Source organism: Limulus polyphemus, unplaced genomic scaffold (genome assembly GCF_000517525.1).
Source record: "Limulus polyphemus unplaced genomic scaffold, Limulus_polyphemus-2.1.2 Scaffold3683, whole genome shotgun sequence".
Classification (NCBI taxonomy): Eukaryota; Metazoa; Arthropoda; class Merostomata; order Xiphosura; family Limulidae; genus Limulus; species Limulus polyphemus.
In genome coordinates, this window is record NW_013669293.1 from 71,948 (window position 1) to 91,330 (window position 19,383).

Below are 19,383 nucleotides of genomic sequence, written 5' to 3' on the forward strand. Positions count from 1 at the left end.
TCATTTGTGGCTTAGGTTGGTCTAAGTAGGTTTTGACTAGGCAATTAGGTCATCCTTCTTGATTCATTCATTTTAATACTCTTACTCTTGCTTCACTAACTGATTAGCAAGTGAGCTTAATCTCCAAAACAAACCCTGCTTGAAGAGAAGTATACCTATTTTTATTCACATGGGTATACATAAGTTAAGATGCCTAGTGAATGCATATGTCACTATGTCGTGCAAGTCTGAAAAGAGACAAAGAAATTGTCAAAACAGAATAGTTACTCATGTAAAAGGTGTGTTAACAAAAGAACCAAATATAACATTTGAATGCATCTCAAGCAAATTCAAGGTAGGCCAAGAAAATGAAAGCCTGAAGTAACACAAGTGTAAGAAGCAGATACATGTACCACGAAATTAAAACAACGAGTCTTAAAAGTGAAGACTTTCCTTGTCCGAAAATGCATCTCCAATAAATAATCAACTCTCTGCACACAATAACTATTCCTCACAAATCTGCCTTTGAGATTTTGTACATGCAAGTAGCCCTGAGCTATCTCCCACCCAAGACGTGTGTTATAGCATGAACTGTTTTAGTGCAGGATGTAATCATCATGTGACAAATGACCTCTACCAATAAGAGGGCAACACATACCCTATGCCCAGTAAATTCCCATAAGCATTTACACTCAACATAAACTCAGTTGAAGCAAGAATTATAAGCACCAATAGTGGGAAGGAAGAGTTGGAAGGTGTGCAGAGAGATAAGTAACTATCAGAAATACATTTTCAGGTATGGAAGATGATAATTTCCAAAATGATATTCTTACCTCTCTGCACACATTAGCTAGAATCCCACACTACTGCAGTGTAGCATTCAGTGCAACTGCAAAAACCTAGATGAGCTCCCTCTGGAGAAACAAACTGAAGGGGAAAGCCCACGGAGTGTGACAACCCTATAGTGAGGGCTTATTAGAGGAGTAACAACTGTGGGAAACTGCATCCATTTCAGGCAGAATATACTCTTTGCCCAAAGGGAAGTATGAAAGAAGTAGGGCAAAATGAGCCCATGTGTCACATGATCAACTGAGCATTGACAAACAACAGATTGGTTGGAAATAAGGTGTAGTGTGGTTAGGACAATGATAAGACTATATGGTTTAGTATGTGTTCCGTAGTACAACTGTCTTGCCTTACATATAGGAACTAAGTCTCTTCCCTTCACATGAAGAGAATACTACCTCCATCTGGCTGGCCAAATCTTCAGGAAATGTGCATATTAAATAATACTGTACTGTGCTGGCTACTCAGATTCTCTCTAGGAGGATCACACAACCAGTGAGGAACTCTGCAAGTTGACCACCCAGTGGTTGAAAACTGGTAGTAGCAAGGGTCTCCTTTGCTTCACTAAACAATAGAGGGATGGGGGGTGGAAGACACTTCAAGGAGACACCAAAAAGGTGTTTTGACCAAATCTGATCTAACCACTGCAAAGGTATTTTACTGAAGAAAGTGCAATCTGAAGAGCCAGCAAGCACAAGCCAGGGAAGTGGGGAAGACATTCCTCTGGTGTTGGCTTTTTCCTAACACACACACACATATACCACCTTAATAATCTTGCAGAAAACTCCTTCTCAACAGTGGGGCACTATAGGAGCCAGGGCAGATGGGTTTAACATTTCTGTTACCCCTTACTCCATGCAGGCTTAGGGAAGTAACTAACCTGTGAGGCAATACCAGCTACTGGGTGGGTTCTGAAAAGTGAATGGGAGTACCTTACAAACAGGTAAAAAATAAGACAGGCACTTACTTGTTAAAGACAGTGAGAAAACTGAAGAATGGTGATTGGAGGGATGAGATATCCTGAGGGAGATGAAAGTATTGGGCATAGTCCACATTCTAACCAGGATGATCTTTTCAAAGGGTTGTTGAAAGTACATGGCCAGAGTGTGTGTCATGTGGCAGATTTGATGTGGTGAGACATGATACAGCCTGCAAACATCTCCATCCAGGGAGGAGTAGATGATCCATAGGAGCTGACAGCTTATCTAGTAAGCATAAACAATTGTGTGAACTCTGAAATGGAGCTGTGCATGCCAAATAATTCCTTACCACTTTGACAGGACACAAAAAGCAATCAGAGTCAGTATGGATATAGATGGATGAGATTGATGGAAGAAATGAACAATTTAGAAATAAAATCAAAGAAGGTCTGTGAAACAATGTATGGGTGACATCCAATGAATAAACAATAGATTTGGGGCCAGTAGCAGATCAGATCGCTAGCAAGAAGGAGAATGAAATAGGTTTTAAGAGAGAGAGAAGCAAGTGATCAAGGGTTTATAACAGCTTATGATGTTATAAACCAACACTCATTTGTTAAGCAATCAAGCCAAGAGTGCCAAAAGATGGGGAACAATAAGATGGCCTGGTAGTACCAAGGTGATGGATGGACCAGGATAAAAAAAATTCAACTTTATGCTGTCAGAAAAACCACACCAGCAAGGAACTGGACAAATTTCTAGCATGAAGATGGAGAAACTACACTCCCAAGTGAAAGACAGATGTATGAGGTCAGAGTAAGAGTGACCGAGATGGAGGCAGAGGTACCTGTCAAGAAAAAAGAAGAAAACAAAAGTGAAACATGGGAGAAAAGAAAGAGGAGGGTACATGTACAGAAAGAGATGAGACCAGTCCTAGTTGAGGGCACTCACACCCAGAGCTGCTTGGTGAAGTACTATGGACCAGAAGAGGGGAGTTTGTTACATAGAAGAGTGGCAAAGGCATCAATTACTGGCATGCCCATCTCATATGAAGAATCCTGTCTGGTGAAAAGAGAATATATCTGATACCAAGCTCTAAGCTATCAGAACATGTCAGGCTGTTAGAAAAACCCAATGTGAGTGGGCATAAAACAAAAAGACTAATGTGCAGAAGCAAAAGTCCATGGAACGAGTCTCATCTTGACAAATGATACAGTAAATGACTGTAAAATTATTGGAATTATAACCAAAAGAAGGTAGAAAAATAAGAACATGCCCAACAGATAGCCAATGGTTTCAGAACACTGGAAGGTCTGCTCCACAGGATACCAAATCCCTGAAACTGTGGAGTTGTCCAGAGACATGATCCAACCTGTAAAATATACAATGATGAAGAGATTGAAATCCAAATGTGATTTGTTGCTTGTAAGTCCCTAAAGAGGGGAAAACAACATTTTTTGATGGCTTTCATGTCCTAAAGATACAATATCACAGCCTCAAGATGCAGAGGATTGAAAGGAAGAGGAACAGATGAGAAGTGAATAACAAGGCAACATGTAAGAACCTGAATGACCCATCAGTCAATTGCAAAAAAAGTCTAATGGTTTGTGAACAGAAAACGGTGTGCATCTATGGGGCCTGAGCCAACTGAGTACAAAAGAAAGGAGTCATGGTTATTGTAACAATTTGCCAAACAAATCTTTTTTTAAATTATTTAGTGTCAATGTAGCTTGAAATTTAAGTTAAAACAACTAAAAGGAAAACAAAGAAAATAAACACTGTAAAAAGGCAGTACAAATCTCACAAAATTGATTAAGTTCAAGGTTATAGAAATACGTGTTGAAAACAGTGACTAGGATAAGAATGAAAATAATTTCAAGTGCAAGTCGTAAGGGAACTACTGCATATTGAGGATGTGTCATCCTCTTACTAGTAAAGAGCTATTGTTGAATGATAATTGCATCATGCACTAGCACAGTTTACATCAAATCATGTGTCTTAGGTGGGAGATAGTTCAAAACTAGTAGCATGCACAAAATCTCAAAGACAGATGAAAAAGGAATAGCTACAGTGTGCAGAGAAGGAATCATCTATTAAAAATACATTTTCAGGTAGGGAAAACTTTGAACATTTATGTGACACGATACAATGTTCTAGAAAAAGAAGAGAATGGCACTTTCAGGGCTCAACTAAACCTTATTCCCTAAGCATATACCCAATGTGTTAATTTCATTTTGTTATGACTGACACAGTATGTATTATATATATTTTTAAAGTTTTATAGAACAAGATGTTTTCAACAAAATGTTTGGCTCAAGTTTGTGAAATTTGTTTCAAAGGTTTAGATAATTATAAATAAAAATTATAACTACACATTAGTACAAAACTGTAAACATACAGTGAACATTCTTTTTTAAAACCAGAACATGCCTGCTTCTGCAGACTAGTCCCATGAAAGGAAGCATATATGATAAATTCAGAAATATGGGGAATTAGATTTATAAAACTTAAATGAAATGGCTCATCTTTGCCAGATTATATCTCTTCTATAAAAATCATTCAGAAATTAATTAAATTTCTTCTGCACTAGAATATATCTTTTAGAGGTTGGGGTCCCTTTAACTTTGTATGTTGTTCACCACTCTCCCAAACTAAAACATTGCCCTAGCTTCATTGTTTCAGAGGGGCAGACCACCCCGCCCATTTTCTTCATGTTTGACAATCTTCCCCATTCTACAATCTAGTATTAAAAAAGCCTATGGTATGCAGTTCAAAATCTATGGGATGCACCCTCTAAAATCCTGCTTGGCAGACTGACCTGCCTATTATATCACTGATGAACGAAATAAATCTAATATTCACATTGTAGGCTATGCTAGTACGAGGCTGTAAACAACCAACTTTGCAAACATCCCCATACATACAGTGTGTGTTTTCCCTCACTCCAGTACCATGAAAATCCTACACAGTACACACGTGGTAGTGTTGGAAACATCACTTCTCACTTCCACATGTAGCACATGAAGCATGACATACGACAGGAGTTGTACAATGTTAGATAAACACACTGGGCTTAAGTGGAAGAACTATCTATCACTGCCAAATACTTTTTGTCCTTTAAGTCACTGCGAGAAATATTGAAGGTTTGTAACAGAATTTATTTGGAGGAAATCACCCAGTAATTTGTTCCAGAGAAATTTCAAAGTAAATTTATGAGCAATTTAATTGCTAATTTAAGTACTGGCTTTTGGTTTTGGTCATAAGCAAAGAAATTATGGTTGTTTGTTACTGTTATCCATCATGTGTAATGTACATATACTAGTTTCACAAAAATTTTATGAGCCTTCGCGACTTAAGGTTGGGAATTCAATCGTGATATGGAGGATGGTTAGATAAGCTTATAGAGAGCTAGAATGACTTCTGAAAATTTGTGGGATTTCTGGTCTTTGTTTAATTGTTAGAATGACAGATTCTTAAGACTAAGAAATTAGTCTATTAACATTAGTCCCAAGACAGTTTGATAGGTCTTAGGCCTGAATAGATTATAATTATGAGCCTGCAGTATTCGTTTATGGTACCCATAGATTACTTCAAACTCAACTTCACTGATATTCGCTTTCAATTCTAGATTAATGTGATACAGAGACACCTGTCACTATATTGTTAATAATCATTTATTGGATTCACCAGATGGTTGTTTGTATTGTTTGATATCTGTTGCTCATCCATTTGAAAGTTTGTTTGGTGCTGAATTTACCAAAGGATTGTCACAATATATGTACTGTATGATACAACATGCTCCCTCCCACCTATGTAGTATTGGCATCACAATCAATCCTTTCCACATGGGTCAAAGGCCATGTCATTGCATTTGTTGACTTAAATTCAAAATCGTATTGAATGGCTATTTTATGAACATATATCAATAAGTTTGGTATTCAATTGTAGATTATATTTCAAATTTTAGTATCATACATTTTTTAATTTAAAAGTAAATATTAAAAAACAACAACTAAACATTGATTTTTGGGTGTGATGCATGATAATTTGAATACAGCACTGGTTCAAATTAGATGTTTGTGATGACAAAATACAAAGTCTATAGTTTTGTACGATTTAGGAATTCAAATTACCAATATTGAAAAGCGAGAATATAAAATAAAAACCTCCCATCTTTTCTATTTGCTGAGATATTGTTCATGTACTGAATCAAATACATGGTCCCACTCACCTCTTTCCATTTTTGGAAATGCTCCCTTATATAAATTTTTGTCTGTCTAGGGCATGTGAATAACCAATCAAAAGTTCAGAATGTCCCCTTAGTGGCTTTCTCGGTCATTTTCAACTATTTCGATCTTTCAAAACCAAACTTCAAACTGGTAAGCTGAGTGTTTAGTCTGCTTGAAATTTCATATTTTTTAGCCCTAAATACAGCTTAGTTACAGAGATTGATAAATTATAGTGGAATTCTATGGTATCAATATAGTAATTTCTGATCTTTTGGTTATTTCAAATGTATATATAAACGAGTACAAAGGTTGTATCTAGAAGAGATAATTGTTTGCTTTAAATCTATATTTACTGCTTTATGTTATAAGAAAAATAAGTTTTATAACTTATTTGTAAATAGTAATAATGTATATATACATATATATAATAATTGAAATGTGACTGTATTTTACAAAATATAATCCACTAAAACACAGCCAAGAAGGGTCATTTTGTAAATATTAAAGGTCAGTTCTATATTATAGGATTGGGGCAGAGTTTATATTTACCCCATCATTGTTACTTCTGTATTGTTAGGCAGGCATAACATTAATTTATGCAATAAAATTAATAAATATATAATGTTATGAGATTTAAGCTACTTAGTCTAAACATTTGTATTTTCATGATATAATCTGTAGTCATTCTAGGAAGAAAAAGGCATAATTTATATTTATTTCCTAATTTTTTTATGGTGGTTATGAGATCAGGCAAATCGACTGAACCCATACAGGGGTTCTGTAGTTAAAATAACAGATAAAATAGTTTTTTTCTGAAGAAATGTTTGATAACCAATCATTTATTTCAGTTTCTACAATAAATACTTACCTTACCTGTTAACAGCACCCAAATTGATGGTACAAGGGTCCTTTTGAATCTTAATAAAAAGGTATAGAATTGCCTAATCCCGAGGTAGGATAAAAGTTGAAATCCTTGAGCTTTGCATGCAAGTGTGCCCTTTCAACTCAACTCCACTCTGCCCCTTTTTCAATCAGGCTAGGGGTCTGTAAAATCCTAGATATATCATTGGGTGGAAGTGATATAAGGAGGGTGTTCTAGTAGACTACTCATGTTTAGGATCTTTTTTTAAATCAATACAGTAATATAAAGCATGCCTAGACAAATCCTGGGTGTCAGGTTGCCATGGCCTCTAAATTTGTTCAATAATAATGAATATATATTTGGCTGAAATATGAGAATTTTGAACTTTGCAGCCAATACATTCAACTTCTATTTTTAATTAATTTAATAAGAAAATCTTTATTCAAGTAAATTAATTTTTAAGCTGTACAATTTAGAAAATCAATTAATTTCATATCATTTTAAAATGAAACTTTAAAATCAACTTACATCTGTACAGGACAGTAACAATTTAAGGCAATAGTTTGCACATTATATCAGTTTTCACATGACTACAGGCCCTTGCCCAACCTCCTCATTCTGTATTCAGACGTCATGGTGTGTGGATCTCAGGATCTCCCCGAATTCTTCCCTACAGAGAATCATTAAAGGCTCAAAAAGTAGGAAGATGGAAAGCTTGACACAAATGTGATAGAGAATTTCTTCATCATTCTGGTGTAAAGTTTGTCAAGAGCAGAAAATTTGATGGCAGTAACTGCAACAAGAGATTCAGAGCCTAGGCTTACCAGTTTATCAGGAATGAGAAATGAGGTGAGTTGTGTAATAAGAAGAAAATGTCAAGAAGGTTGGTTGAATGACTTGAAATGGCTCCATTTCAATAAAAATGCAAGTGTTGCAAAATGTATGGTACGTGCTCTGTTTTCTGGAGTACCTGATAATAATTCCAAAGTAGTGAAAGATTTTTTGGGCCAATTTAAGCTTGAAGTTTTTGAGAAATGTGATAAATCATTTTAACATCAAAAATACTAGCAAAAACAATGCACTAAAAGTCCCTGAAGCTAACCCTCTTGCCAAATGTGTCAGAAAAAAAAAAAGAGGATGAAAAAAGTGTTTTAGCATTTGAAAAGTATTTTTAATGCAGCATGCTACATTGCTAAAAAAAAAAAAAGCCTTTCAGTGAGAATAAACAACTTTTGATGTTAGCAGGTAAATTGGATGTCCAAGTAAGAAATAAAAATAATCACAAAAGGTGCAAAGAATTTGTGTCACATATTGCAGAAGTGATACACTGGGGATTCTTTCAGGGACTTGCCATTCCATGATACCATGATCTCTGTCAAAAATAACAAACTTGTTTCTAAAATGTACCAAAAATCATATTTTAACCATTGATTTTATATTTCAACCAATACCATCCACCTAATATTAAATGCAGTATAATTAGTGGACAATTTAAAAGAACTGAGAGAATTTGCAACACAAACGATGGTAAAACAACCACCATGTCGGACTTAAGAAAACTTTTTTCTTAGTTGTTGTAATAGTTACCCTGACAACTATATTTCAGAAATGTTTGAAAGGTCTCTTGCAAATAGAGTTGGACAAAAGCAGTTCAATAAAACCTTCACAAATTAAAACTGTCATCTAGACTCTACCCTTTGTCAAAGAACTCCTCAATAAATGTCTTGAAACAGTTATCAAAAACTCTGGGTTAAATATCCATATTGTACAAAACCTGGGATTAACACTAAAAAAACTTGCATGTTCATTCAGTTTTCAATAAGAAAAATGATTGCAAAGCAAAAACTTTCTTGCTAAAAACAGTAGACTGGATGGCTCTTATACTGTTAAAAGTGTAATATATGAAAAGATATGTACCCAGTGTGATGATAAACACATTGGTGAAACCAATCATCCAGCACATGAACATGCCACCATGAACCCGGATTATATATAGGCTCCTGCTGAACATTTTTTAATGACAAAACACCACTTAATATTAAGCTCTTAGCTCAGTGTTTGTTTGTAATTAAGCACAAAGCTACACAATGGGCTATCTGTGCTCTGCCCACCACGGGTATCGAAACCTGGATTCTAGCGTTGTAAGTCCGCAGACATAGCGCTGTGCCACTGGGGGCAAAGCTCTTAGCAAAAATGTATTAGTTTCCTCATTTGTAAGTTCAAAGTATCTCAAGTTTCAATCTTGTAAGCCTAAAGTAAACAGAATTATTGGTCTTTGTAATTATTATTGTGTGTGTGTGTTTGGTAGCTTTCGAATTTCAGCTGCTTAGTCATTCTAATTCATTTACCATGTGTGTGATAACACATAAAATTACCATTGTTAACTCAGTTTTTAATTGTTGTATGTGATTTTTTTGGTTACCAGTTTGTATTTATATGTGATACTTTAACCCTTGTGAAAGTTATAAGCTGAAACATCAGGTTTGAATAAAACATTTTTTTGTTTGTTTGTCTGGAGTGTGTAATTAGTCAGGTTTTTTGTAATACAGAAGGAACATACTTGTGAACTGAAAGACCATAATTATGTGAGCTTATTGCTAGATAGACCTAATGATAAAGGAGGTGCTCAGGAACTGATATTGTGCACAAGATATATTAAAGACAAAGAGGTAAAAGAAGTCGTCTTCTCTATACTATGTCTTGATATTTAAAAACCATTAAAAATGAGTTAAATAAACTCCAATTTTCAGAGTGGCTGTCATCTGGTTACTTAGTTATGGGACACATGGAACAGCCAGTATGATTGGCTCGCAAACAGATTGGTGCAGAAAATGCATAAGAAATTGAACCATCTCATTGGAATTCACTGTAATGCACACAGATTAAACTTAAGTATGTTAGTTGCAGTTACAAATTTACCATTCATAAATGAGATTGATTTGGTATTAAGAAAGCTCTACAAATTTTACCAACATTCACCAAAGAAAATGCACCAACTTAAGGACATATCTTTCTTTTAGATTTCTTTACTGTTTTCAAAAACCTCTTTCTTTTATGTCAAAGATAAACCTCATCATCAGTACTGTTGAACTTTACGTAAAAAATGCTATATTAACCCTTTCGAGATGGGTCACAGGTGAAAGGCCATTTCATCTTGTTTGTTGACTTGCATCCAAAATTTTATTGAACTACTATTTCATGAATTTATGTCAATAAGTTTGGTATAAAACAGTAGATTATAATTCAAATTTTAGAACTATACATTACTCAATTTGTTAATTTAAAAGTAAATATTAAAAAACAGATAAACATCGATTTTTGTGTGTCACATGGTATGTTGAATGCAGCACTTGTTTAAATTGGATGTTTGTGAAGTCAAAATACTAAGTCTATAATTTTAAACAAATTAGAAACTCAAATTACAGATATTGATAAGCTAGAATATAAAATAAGAAGGTATTATCTTTTCTTTTTGCTAAGATATTACTCACGTAATAAACACAGTGGCACCCCACTCACTTCTTTCCATTTTTGGAAACACTCCCTTATATACACTTACTTCTATATATGACATTATTAACCAAATGGAAGGTCAGAATGTGACCCTAGTGGTTTTCTCAACCTTTCTAATGTACCTAGCACCATTTCTTTATTTTGAATCAAGATTTCAATGAGGTAGGTTGTGTCTTTAATTTGCTCAAAATTTCATAGTTACTAAGCTTGATAAATTATAGTATAATTCTATGGTAAGTATAATTCATGTTGTAAGTTATGATTTTTTTAGTTACTCAAAAGTACACATATAACCTAAAAAAAGAAATATTTTGTTTCATATCCTATGTGTGCAAAACTTTAAAAGGCTTAGCAACCTACGTCAACTGTAGGGATTGGGTATTAATGCAAGTTCTTCCTTTCACAAAGATAAATAAAACCTTCTGAAATGTGGAGTGCAATTTCTGGAGGAAAGATTTTTACATTATGATAGTGTTCACGGATATAATAAAGTTTTTGATACATTAACATGGCCAACTGGGAAGAACATGGAGAAGTTTGGAGATGAAGATTTAACTACTTTTGCTCAACATCATTTTCTGATATGTGTCCTGAAACAAACAATCTTCTAAATGATTGGTATGAATTCAAAGTACTTGGACAAGGGATGAAGCTGAATGAACTACTAAAAATGTTTTCTCTGAAGGTGGTAAATCTCCAATTTTAGGTAAATTGTTGCATATAGTGGCAGTACTGCCTGTTGTGAACAAAGATTCAGTTTAGTTAATTTGAATAAAGATTAGTTTAGACCATCAGTGCTAACTGAGTTTAAGTGATCTCTTATGATGAACATGAATGGATCATCTTTGGACAACTTTGATCTGTTAAAGGCTATTGACCACTGGCACTTTGGTGATACAACCACAAGACAGTACATGGCCACGAAAAACCAACAAAGAAATGATAATCTCATGAGTATTAGTTATTATTTAGTTATTTAGCCATTTTATATATGCATCTCATCTGTGATTTTGTGTAACTACAGCATGTTTTTCTATTACATGCATTTTTTTGTTCACAGGCATGCAGTATATTCCAAACCATACTGGTATACATCCTGGCACCTACATTTTGGAGGTTTTATCTAGATCTGGATCAGATTTGTCCAGAACTGATAAAAAGTATAATAAATTGCAAGGGTAATTAATATAGATTTGACAGATTAAATCACTTTTTTGTAAGGTTTTTCACAGCACCTATATGTTTAGAGTAAATTATTAAATAACAGATTTAATTACGTTAACTATATTATTATTTGGTAGGAAGATCTGGTGAATATGTAAAATTTCAAGTCACAAAGTGTTTGGTTTTATGAATGACTATTATAAATGTGCCTAGTTCATTATTATGGTGTTTCAAGAATAGCATTGGCAATCAATAGTATTTGCTAACTGATTAACTGATGACCTCATTAACCCTTTTTCCTTGGGCTGATGCAGTTTGTATCACTGACTGGGGAAGGACATTTGTGCAAAAAACATATTGTAACTCTGAGCATTTCTTACAAAATCTCGTAAGATTTTGTTAAAGTATATAAATATTTTGTGCACAAAGAATGACATTATTCTAATTACATCTTTCTAATAAAAATGATATTTATCTATAGTAGTTATTTTCATTCAAGCTGTTAAAATAGTTCAAGTGTTGAAAATGGAGAGCAGCCTCCTCGACAAACCATCAATCAGAAATCTCTTGGGAGCCGAGGAAAGCCTCTCAACCCACTAAGGAAGCATTAGTAAACAGATAAGACTCCAGATAAGGTGGAGGAATGTGAACCTCACTGTGGTCAGTTCCCTGTTAAGCCACCAAGCAAGGTTGGCCCTGATTTCAAGTGGAAGGATATTGGGATGGTCCAAGGAATCATGGGGGAAGTTCTATTGGTTGAGAAGCAGGCACCGAAGGGAAAGCATGTTAGCTGGACCCAAGAGAATGAGAGCTTCCATGGAAGCCCATCTCCCCAAAAAGAGAGAGAAACCTCGCACAGTGAGGAAATGAGAAATTAGGGCTATAGAGACTTATCCACTCCATATCCCTGAGTAGAATGGAGAAGGCTGGGCCCAATGAAGATGGGAATTGATGAAAAAACTCCCAATGGAATAACATTGAGTGGGGTCAAGAATGGACTTCTCAACTGGATCAGAAAACCCCATCCATTTAGCTTCCCGAAGACGTAAGGCTTGATTGACTGACTGACTGGGCATGGGAAGAGGCAAGCAGGAGCCAGTCATCTATGAAAAGGAGAGTCCGAAGTACCAATTAGTGAAAATGACAGGCAAAGGAGTGTACCACTTGACAAAACACACAAGAGCCAAAGAAGGACCAAACAGCAGCAAACCAGAACTGGAAAACATGACTTTCATGGATAAACTGGAGAAAATGATGTGACACTGGAGCATTAGAATATGAAGATAGGCATCTTTCACGACGATTGGGTCATCTAGAGTCCTGGGGAAAACAACCCCCCCCCCAAAGTGAGAGGTAGGACTCCATGGTGGAGTGAGGTGGCTCCAGGTAAGAGTTCAACAGAGACAGGTCCATGATGAGTTTCCAATCTTCTGTCTTTTAAGAGACAACAATTAGACAGGAGTAAAACCCTGGTTAAGTGGGTACCAACCATTCGACAGGCTCTTTGTGTAGTAGGTATTGAGCAGGCTATGCAAGACAACTGGAAGAGGTACAATTACAAGGAGGAGGGAAGGAGATGTGGTAAGTGGATGGAGGGGGTAGAGGAACTGAAAGCAGAAACCTTCATACAGAACCCGTAGAATGCAAGGAACTGTTGTAAAGTGTAGCCAAAAAGGCAGAAACTAAACATACTTAGAAAAAGTATTCATTACTAATGAACTAACAAAACCTAGAAATTTGTAGTCTACAAAGTACATAAAAATAATGAACTTGACAAACTATGAAATCTAACCTAAAACATAAAACAGTAAGCAACACCTAATGTACAAAACAACTCAAGGAACTTAGAAGATAAAACATGTGTAAATAAAAAAAATATAAGAACTTATAAGACAAAGGACATGAAAGTAAAACCTACTCAGAAGAACATGAGAATGAAAAGCCACCCAGTTAACAATAACAAAATTTGACTCAAATCTAATCCTCAATTAGATGTGACTAGTAGTAAAGAAAAAGGAACAAATTAAATAACATAAACAGTGAAAATAAGTAAAAATAATGAACCAACACACCCAAAAAATTAGTCAAAGGTTACTATTACCAAAACAGTAACTACTGTGCAAAACCTATACACATACTGAATCAAAAACAAAGTAATAATCAAACTCTAAATTCAAATTTAAACTAAAGTAACTTAGATGGTAAAAGAATTATAAAAATCTAACTTACCAAATACTGAGCAGAGAAGACATGAAAGACTTAAATTATCTCAGGAGAAAATTAGATCAATCCACATAAGCTCACATAAATATGGGTATACCTACTAGGAGTGATGAATACATGCTGAAAACCACAGATCTCCTGGGAAAAAAAACAATATTTAATCCAGAAGATTACATGGAGGCATAGTAACAGGTGGAAGGTGCCATACAAAGAAATTTCCACTCAGTAGTTATATCCTTTCTCATAAAAAGTTGTATTGTGAAAGGAAGAAATTGTCAGTCGAACATAAGACACAAACTCCCCACGAATTAAAGCCTATACTTCCCCAGCAGTAATTGTCTACCCTGAACCCTGGGGACTCGTGTCAGAACCACTGTTGACTGTGATGGGAATTTCATCATCTGCCATATTAAATCTCAAATTCATATGAATAAATTAGAATCCAGAAAACAGAAATATTTCTAAAACAAATGAGTAGAAACAATGGAAATCAAACATAAGAAGGCAAAAGTTGAAGTTGAACTGACAAAAATTTGAGATCAAGCACAATCAAAATTTTGTTACATGTAGAGCAAGTTAAAACACATGGTTACACACTAGAATGCCAATCAAGAAAGTGAGGATTGTCCTAGAATAGTAGAGAGAGCTAGCTAGCTACACCAGTATAGGTGGCACAGTATAATTGTTGTAGAGTAGTCATATGATCAGCACATGCTCTGAAATGGTGCAAAACTGATGGGGTATAAAGACTGATGCATTGTAGAGAAGTTTTTTTCTAGCAACAATTAGAGGGCAGACCAGGACTGAGATAACTTTGGGTAAGAGGATGTAGTACTGTTTCAGAAAAAGCTTAGTCCAGTGCTGAGAGCAGCATCCCTAGCAGTTGGTCTTTTTTTTTCTAGCCTTATACATATTAGTTTGATAGACAGTGAAATTGTATTTAGGTTTTACTTTCATATCTTAGTTAATTGTGTATTATTTGTTTTTTGAAATTGATACTTGAAAGGTTTAATGATTATCTTTGTTTTTCTACCTGTTGCTTTGCTAGTCATGGATTATAAAAAGAGCCATGGGCAAACATTATGCTGTATGCTGAAGCAGACTCTCTGCTGATCATAATGTTGTATCACCTGCGGGGACCAGTTGAAGTGTGTCGACATAAATAATAAAAGATAAAGAATTGGAAAGGAAAATAAAACATTCAAATTAAAAAATCTGTGAAAATGTAAAGACTTGAAATTATGCACATAAACTAAAGAAGATATTTTAAGACTATTCACCAAAGAGATAAAGAGTAATTACATAATTCCATTTTTAATATTAAACATTTCATTGCACTCTACATTGTGATAATAACTATAGTTAGTGATGTTGTAGAAAAAAATTCAAGTAAAATATAAACATTTACCTTAAAACACTTTTGATATTAATTTAGGAGGTTCTAAAGATTTTGCAAGTGAAATGTGAAAAATGTAAAGATAAAAAATAGTATTTTTATACTTAACATGAAATAACCTTGCAGGTGAGCTATGCAGAGACCGAGTGCATATAATGACATTAAATAACAAATTTTTAGTAGAAATAGCAGAAAACATCAAAATTGAATATTTTATTTTTTTAAAACTACATACTTTTAGGAAGGTTCTTATCAAATTTCAAAGAATTTTATCCACTAGTTTCCTTTCTGTAAAGACTTTGCTTGATAGTTACATAACTTATGGCATTTGACATAGGTTGTACTGAAAGGGTTAAGAAACAACAACAAAAAAAGCCTGACTGTTCCTGTACCCTTAATCAAGACATCTAAAATTCTTCCCTACTTTTTCACCATGTCTGACTGGTTGACAATAGTGCCATAGCAACATACTTCAAGAAAAAGAAAGCACAAATATAGCAATGTATGCCTACACATTCACAGCTTATCAATAAATAAATAAGAAATTGACATTGGAAAGAATAACATTTTATTAAATACACAAACACAAAACAAAGATATAAGATTACCAATAGTATTTAGTAGATCTGCTTATTGAATATTTAAAGCAGAAACATGGTTATATGTTGTATGTACAAAATTTCAAATATGGGCCAATGTGATTGCACCTCAACCTCAACGAAGAACTCTGATAAGGTGTCACCAGAAGCTGTATGTTTGGTAGGCTTATACAGGGAACAATCAAGGAAGGACCATATATAATTGATGCTATATATATATATATCTGGTAACTAACCTTGCCACAGGAGAGTGGTAACACCCTGACCTTCACACAACCATTTTGTGAGTCAGACTGAATATGCAAGAGACCCATCTTGCAAGAAAACAGTGCCTTATCTTGTAAGTTGTTCAATGGCATAAATATTTAAAAGAACAGGTTACAAAATCACCAATAAATTTTATAAATAACTCATTTTTGATTTTCTATTTATTTTGCCTATGCAGTTAACAATATTTCTTTTTACAAAAATGTAGAACGCCTTGTTCAAGAATTGTAATGTATTGAAAATAATTAACCATCCTTTTGCAAACCACCAGCTTCCCAAATGGCACACCAATCATAATGCAAGTACTGCTGTTTTACTATGACTGATTTGCAGATAGTTCAATGAAAATTCCAATAAGGATAGTCACAAAACTTGGGTACATCACTGTCCAAGAGTTATGCAAATTTGGACTTGGTGGAAAAAATTAAGTGAGCCCCAAAAGACAGAAAGATATGATAGCCTATGTTATGCCCACTGCTGGAAAGTTTGGAATGGCTTCTGTCTAGCTACTCTGTCAGTGTAGTTTATGCTAAGAAGACAATTTTTGCTAGTCCTGGGCCACAGTTGCACCTGTCTGCAACAGTAGCAGCTACTTGACACACATCATTCTCCAATTTCTCACAGCTTCAAGAGTCCATATTGTTGGATTTGAACAACTTAGCTGTGCAGAAAGTTTCTGATGTGACTGGAAGTGCACTGTCACCCTATTCACTGTAACAACAGTGTTGCAAGTGACCTGGAAATTTCTCACTCATTTTGATCATCCTCCCATTGGTCAACTATGCAACTTTGTGAAAATATGGTTAAAACCTAGGATCTTTTTATTTGTGACATACTCTCTGTATTCTGCATCCTTTAATGAGCTATAGCTGTACTTATAAATACATTAGGTTATTTGTATGTGATATCATGGAGATGGTCATTTTACAGAGTATACTCAAGGTGTCTATTTCTTAAAAATATCATCTAAATTTTGTTTTTATGTTTATATTAATAATTCTTCAAATACAAAAATACTGTTTAATATCTAATGTTTTTTAAAAAGGTTGGCAAACAAGTCAAAAATTTAATCACTGACACTGCTGGAATTTCAAGTTACAAAGAAAATACATAAAAAAAGCATTTATTAACACCTTTCGTGGAACCTATAAAAAAATCAAAATGTCTGGTTTGATTGTTTCAGATGTTTAGTGTACATTCAGTTGACATTTTAAAATACTGATGTAGATTTTTTGGAGTTTATTAAATATTTAAGACTACAAAAACAAATACAAAATATATTACCACCAACATATTATAAATATATATGGATAATGGTGTGATGCCAAGAAATAAAAACTGCAAACGTTTCAAGTCCTTGGCAATTACCCCAAGACAGTCTCGAAGTAACTTTATGATTCTGCAACATCAGCCTGAGTTTTTCCATTGTGTACTACTGCTATTTGACATCACAAAACACAATGAGTAATGACAATACATGAGCTCTGTTGTCCTTCTTCCAACATTGGATTGTGTGCTTCAAGGACTACCACAACAAATCAAAATTCTAGTCACTGAAGCCAGATTAAAGTTATATAAAGGTTTTTCTTTTCCATTTTGCATAAATTTATACTAAATTATTTTCCTGCTTCTAGACTGTTATACCAAAGAACTGCTGATTACTACAGATTATCATTTTATTTTTTACAGACAACTAGTACAGTGCAGACACAAATACAAGATTTTTAGAAAAGGAGGGGTTCTGGCTGGAAAGGAGAGTAGGTGTGTCATTCTAGGTCAGTTAGTCTCAAATCCGTCTATTGACTGTATAAAAAAAAAAATTGATACAAAATGATGAAACCCTATAACCTGATCACTTTCAAAAGGTGGTCCTTCCTTCTTCAGGCCCCTGAAGAAGAAAGGTCTACCTTTCGAAAGTGATCAGGTTATAGGGTTTCATCATTTTGTATCAAGATTTATTGACCCTGTGTTTTTCTGACATCATGAACAACAAAAAAAAAATCTTTATGGTATATCATTTCGATGTTTTATTTTATTTTCAGTTGCACAGTTTGCAATGATTATGCAATAAAGCACATTCACTTCATAAACCCTTAGCATCTATGACCTTGACCAAAGGCTGCCCTACATTTGGTTTTGCTAAAAAATATTGAGGCTCCCAATTTTGTTTAAATGGTTATCGTCATCTATCAAAATCTGCCATGCCCTTATAGATACTGAATCTTGAACTTTCTTTTACTAGTATTATATTTTTTTTCTGAATTTATATTATTTTTAGTTTTTACATATTTGTAATGTTCATCTTTGTCTAAAGATTAGCCTTATACATGCAATTTGAATACATTTATTTTCCCTAAGCCAAAGAGATATGTATGTAACACAATTTAATTTCTTGATACATGACAAAACTTACCATTAACTTCATAAGTTCTTGTTGGAGCCTGAAAATAAAAGATGAGTATAATTTAAATACAAAAGACATTACAGCAGAAGCAAAACTTCTACTAATTACACTTTTGTGAGTTACTCAACTTGCCAATTTAATACACATACATAATCACTATCTCTATGGCTGGGAAGGATAACAATTTTGAACTAAAAATTGTTCTAATCAACAGAACAGTTTTAAAAACATAAAAGACAAAATTAGTCACACAACTTAATAAATGAACAGTTTATTTCATTGTGTGTAACTAGCAAAACAACTACCCTATAACCAATACTTCAGTCTGAAACTGGAAGCATAAGCATATAACAGTTAACAGGTCCATTGTGTAGGTAAAAAAAAAGCTAAAATTTTAAAACTTAATATATTTTAAGTATTAAAATTAAAACCTTAAATTTATAGTATTTTTTTCCAATTGCATGCACTTATACAAAACCATTTAAAATTGTCTTGAAATTATGAATTAACAAAGTGACGTAGACCATTTTAACCCTTTGATTATTCTGGTCCCCAAAGAGTGGAGCTTAGTGATTAACCCTATCATCTATGAGCATCTATAACATCCAATATTCTCATCTGTATATATATACATACTACATGACATGACCCATGACCCTTTGGGTCACCTACTATTCAGAGGTTATAAAGAATACAAACTAATTTCAATATTGCACCGAAATGAAGGTTTATTTTGAGATAATTTAATTAAATATTTCAATCCATTCGTTTATTCATAATTCAAAAAAAAGATATTTGATTGTTGATCAGGAGTAAAAAGAAAGACCATTTCATTTTTCAAAAAGTGAAGTAAGAAGTTTCGTAAAGAGCACGAACGGTAGTGCGAATGATTTTTTGACTGAGAAAATAAACAAACAAACAATCTCAAAGTCTTAGTAGTATATAGATAGATTCTTTAAGATCTTGTTTTTGTCATCTTAC

General features: G+C 34.1%; 1 protein-coding gene across 1 annotated transcript in view; it reads right to left on the reverse strand.

The window, feature by feature from the left end:
* Positions 1–19,383, reverse strand: part of LOC106469848 (ubiquitin-conjugating enzyme E2 C-like) — a 34,450-nt gene that overhangs the window by 12,538 nt on the left and 2,529 nt on the right. The window contains exon 2 of the mRNA XM_013930360.2: positions 18,412–18,439. Within this exon, the coding sequence (XP_013785814.1) occupies positions 18,412–18,439 (28 nt within the window). The remainder of the gene's footprint in view (positions 1–18,411; positions 18,440–19,383) is intronic.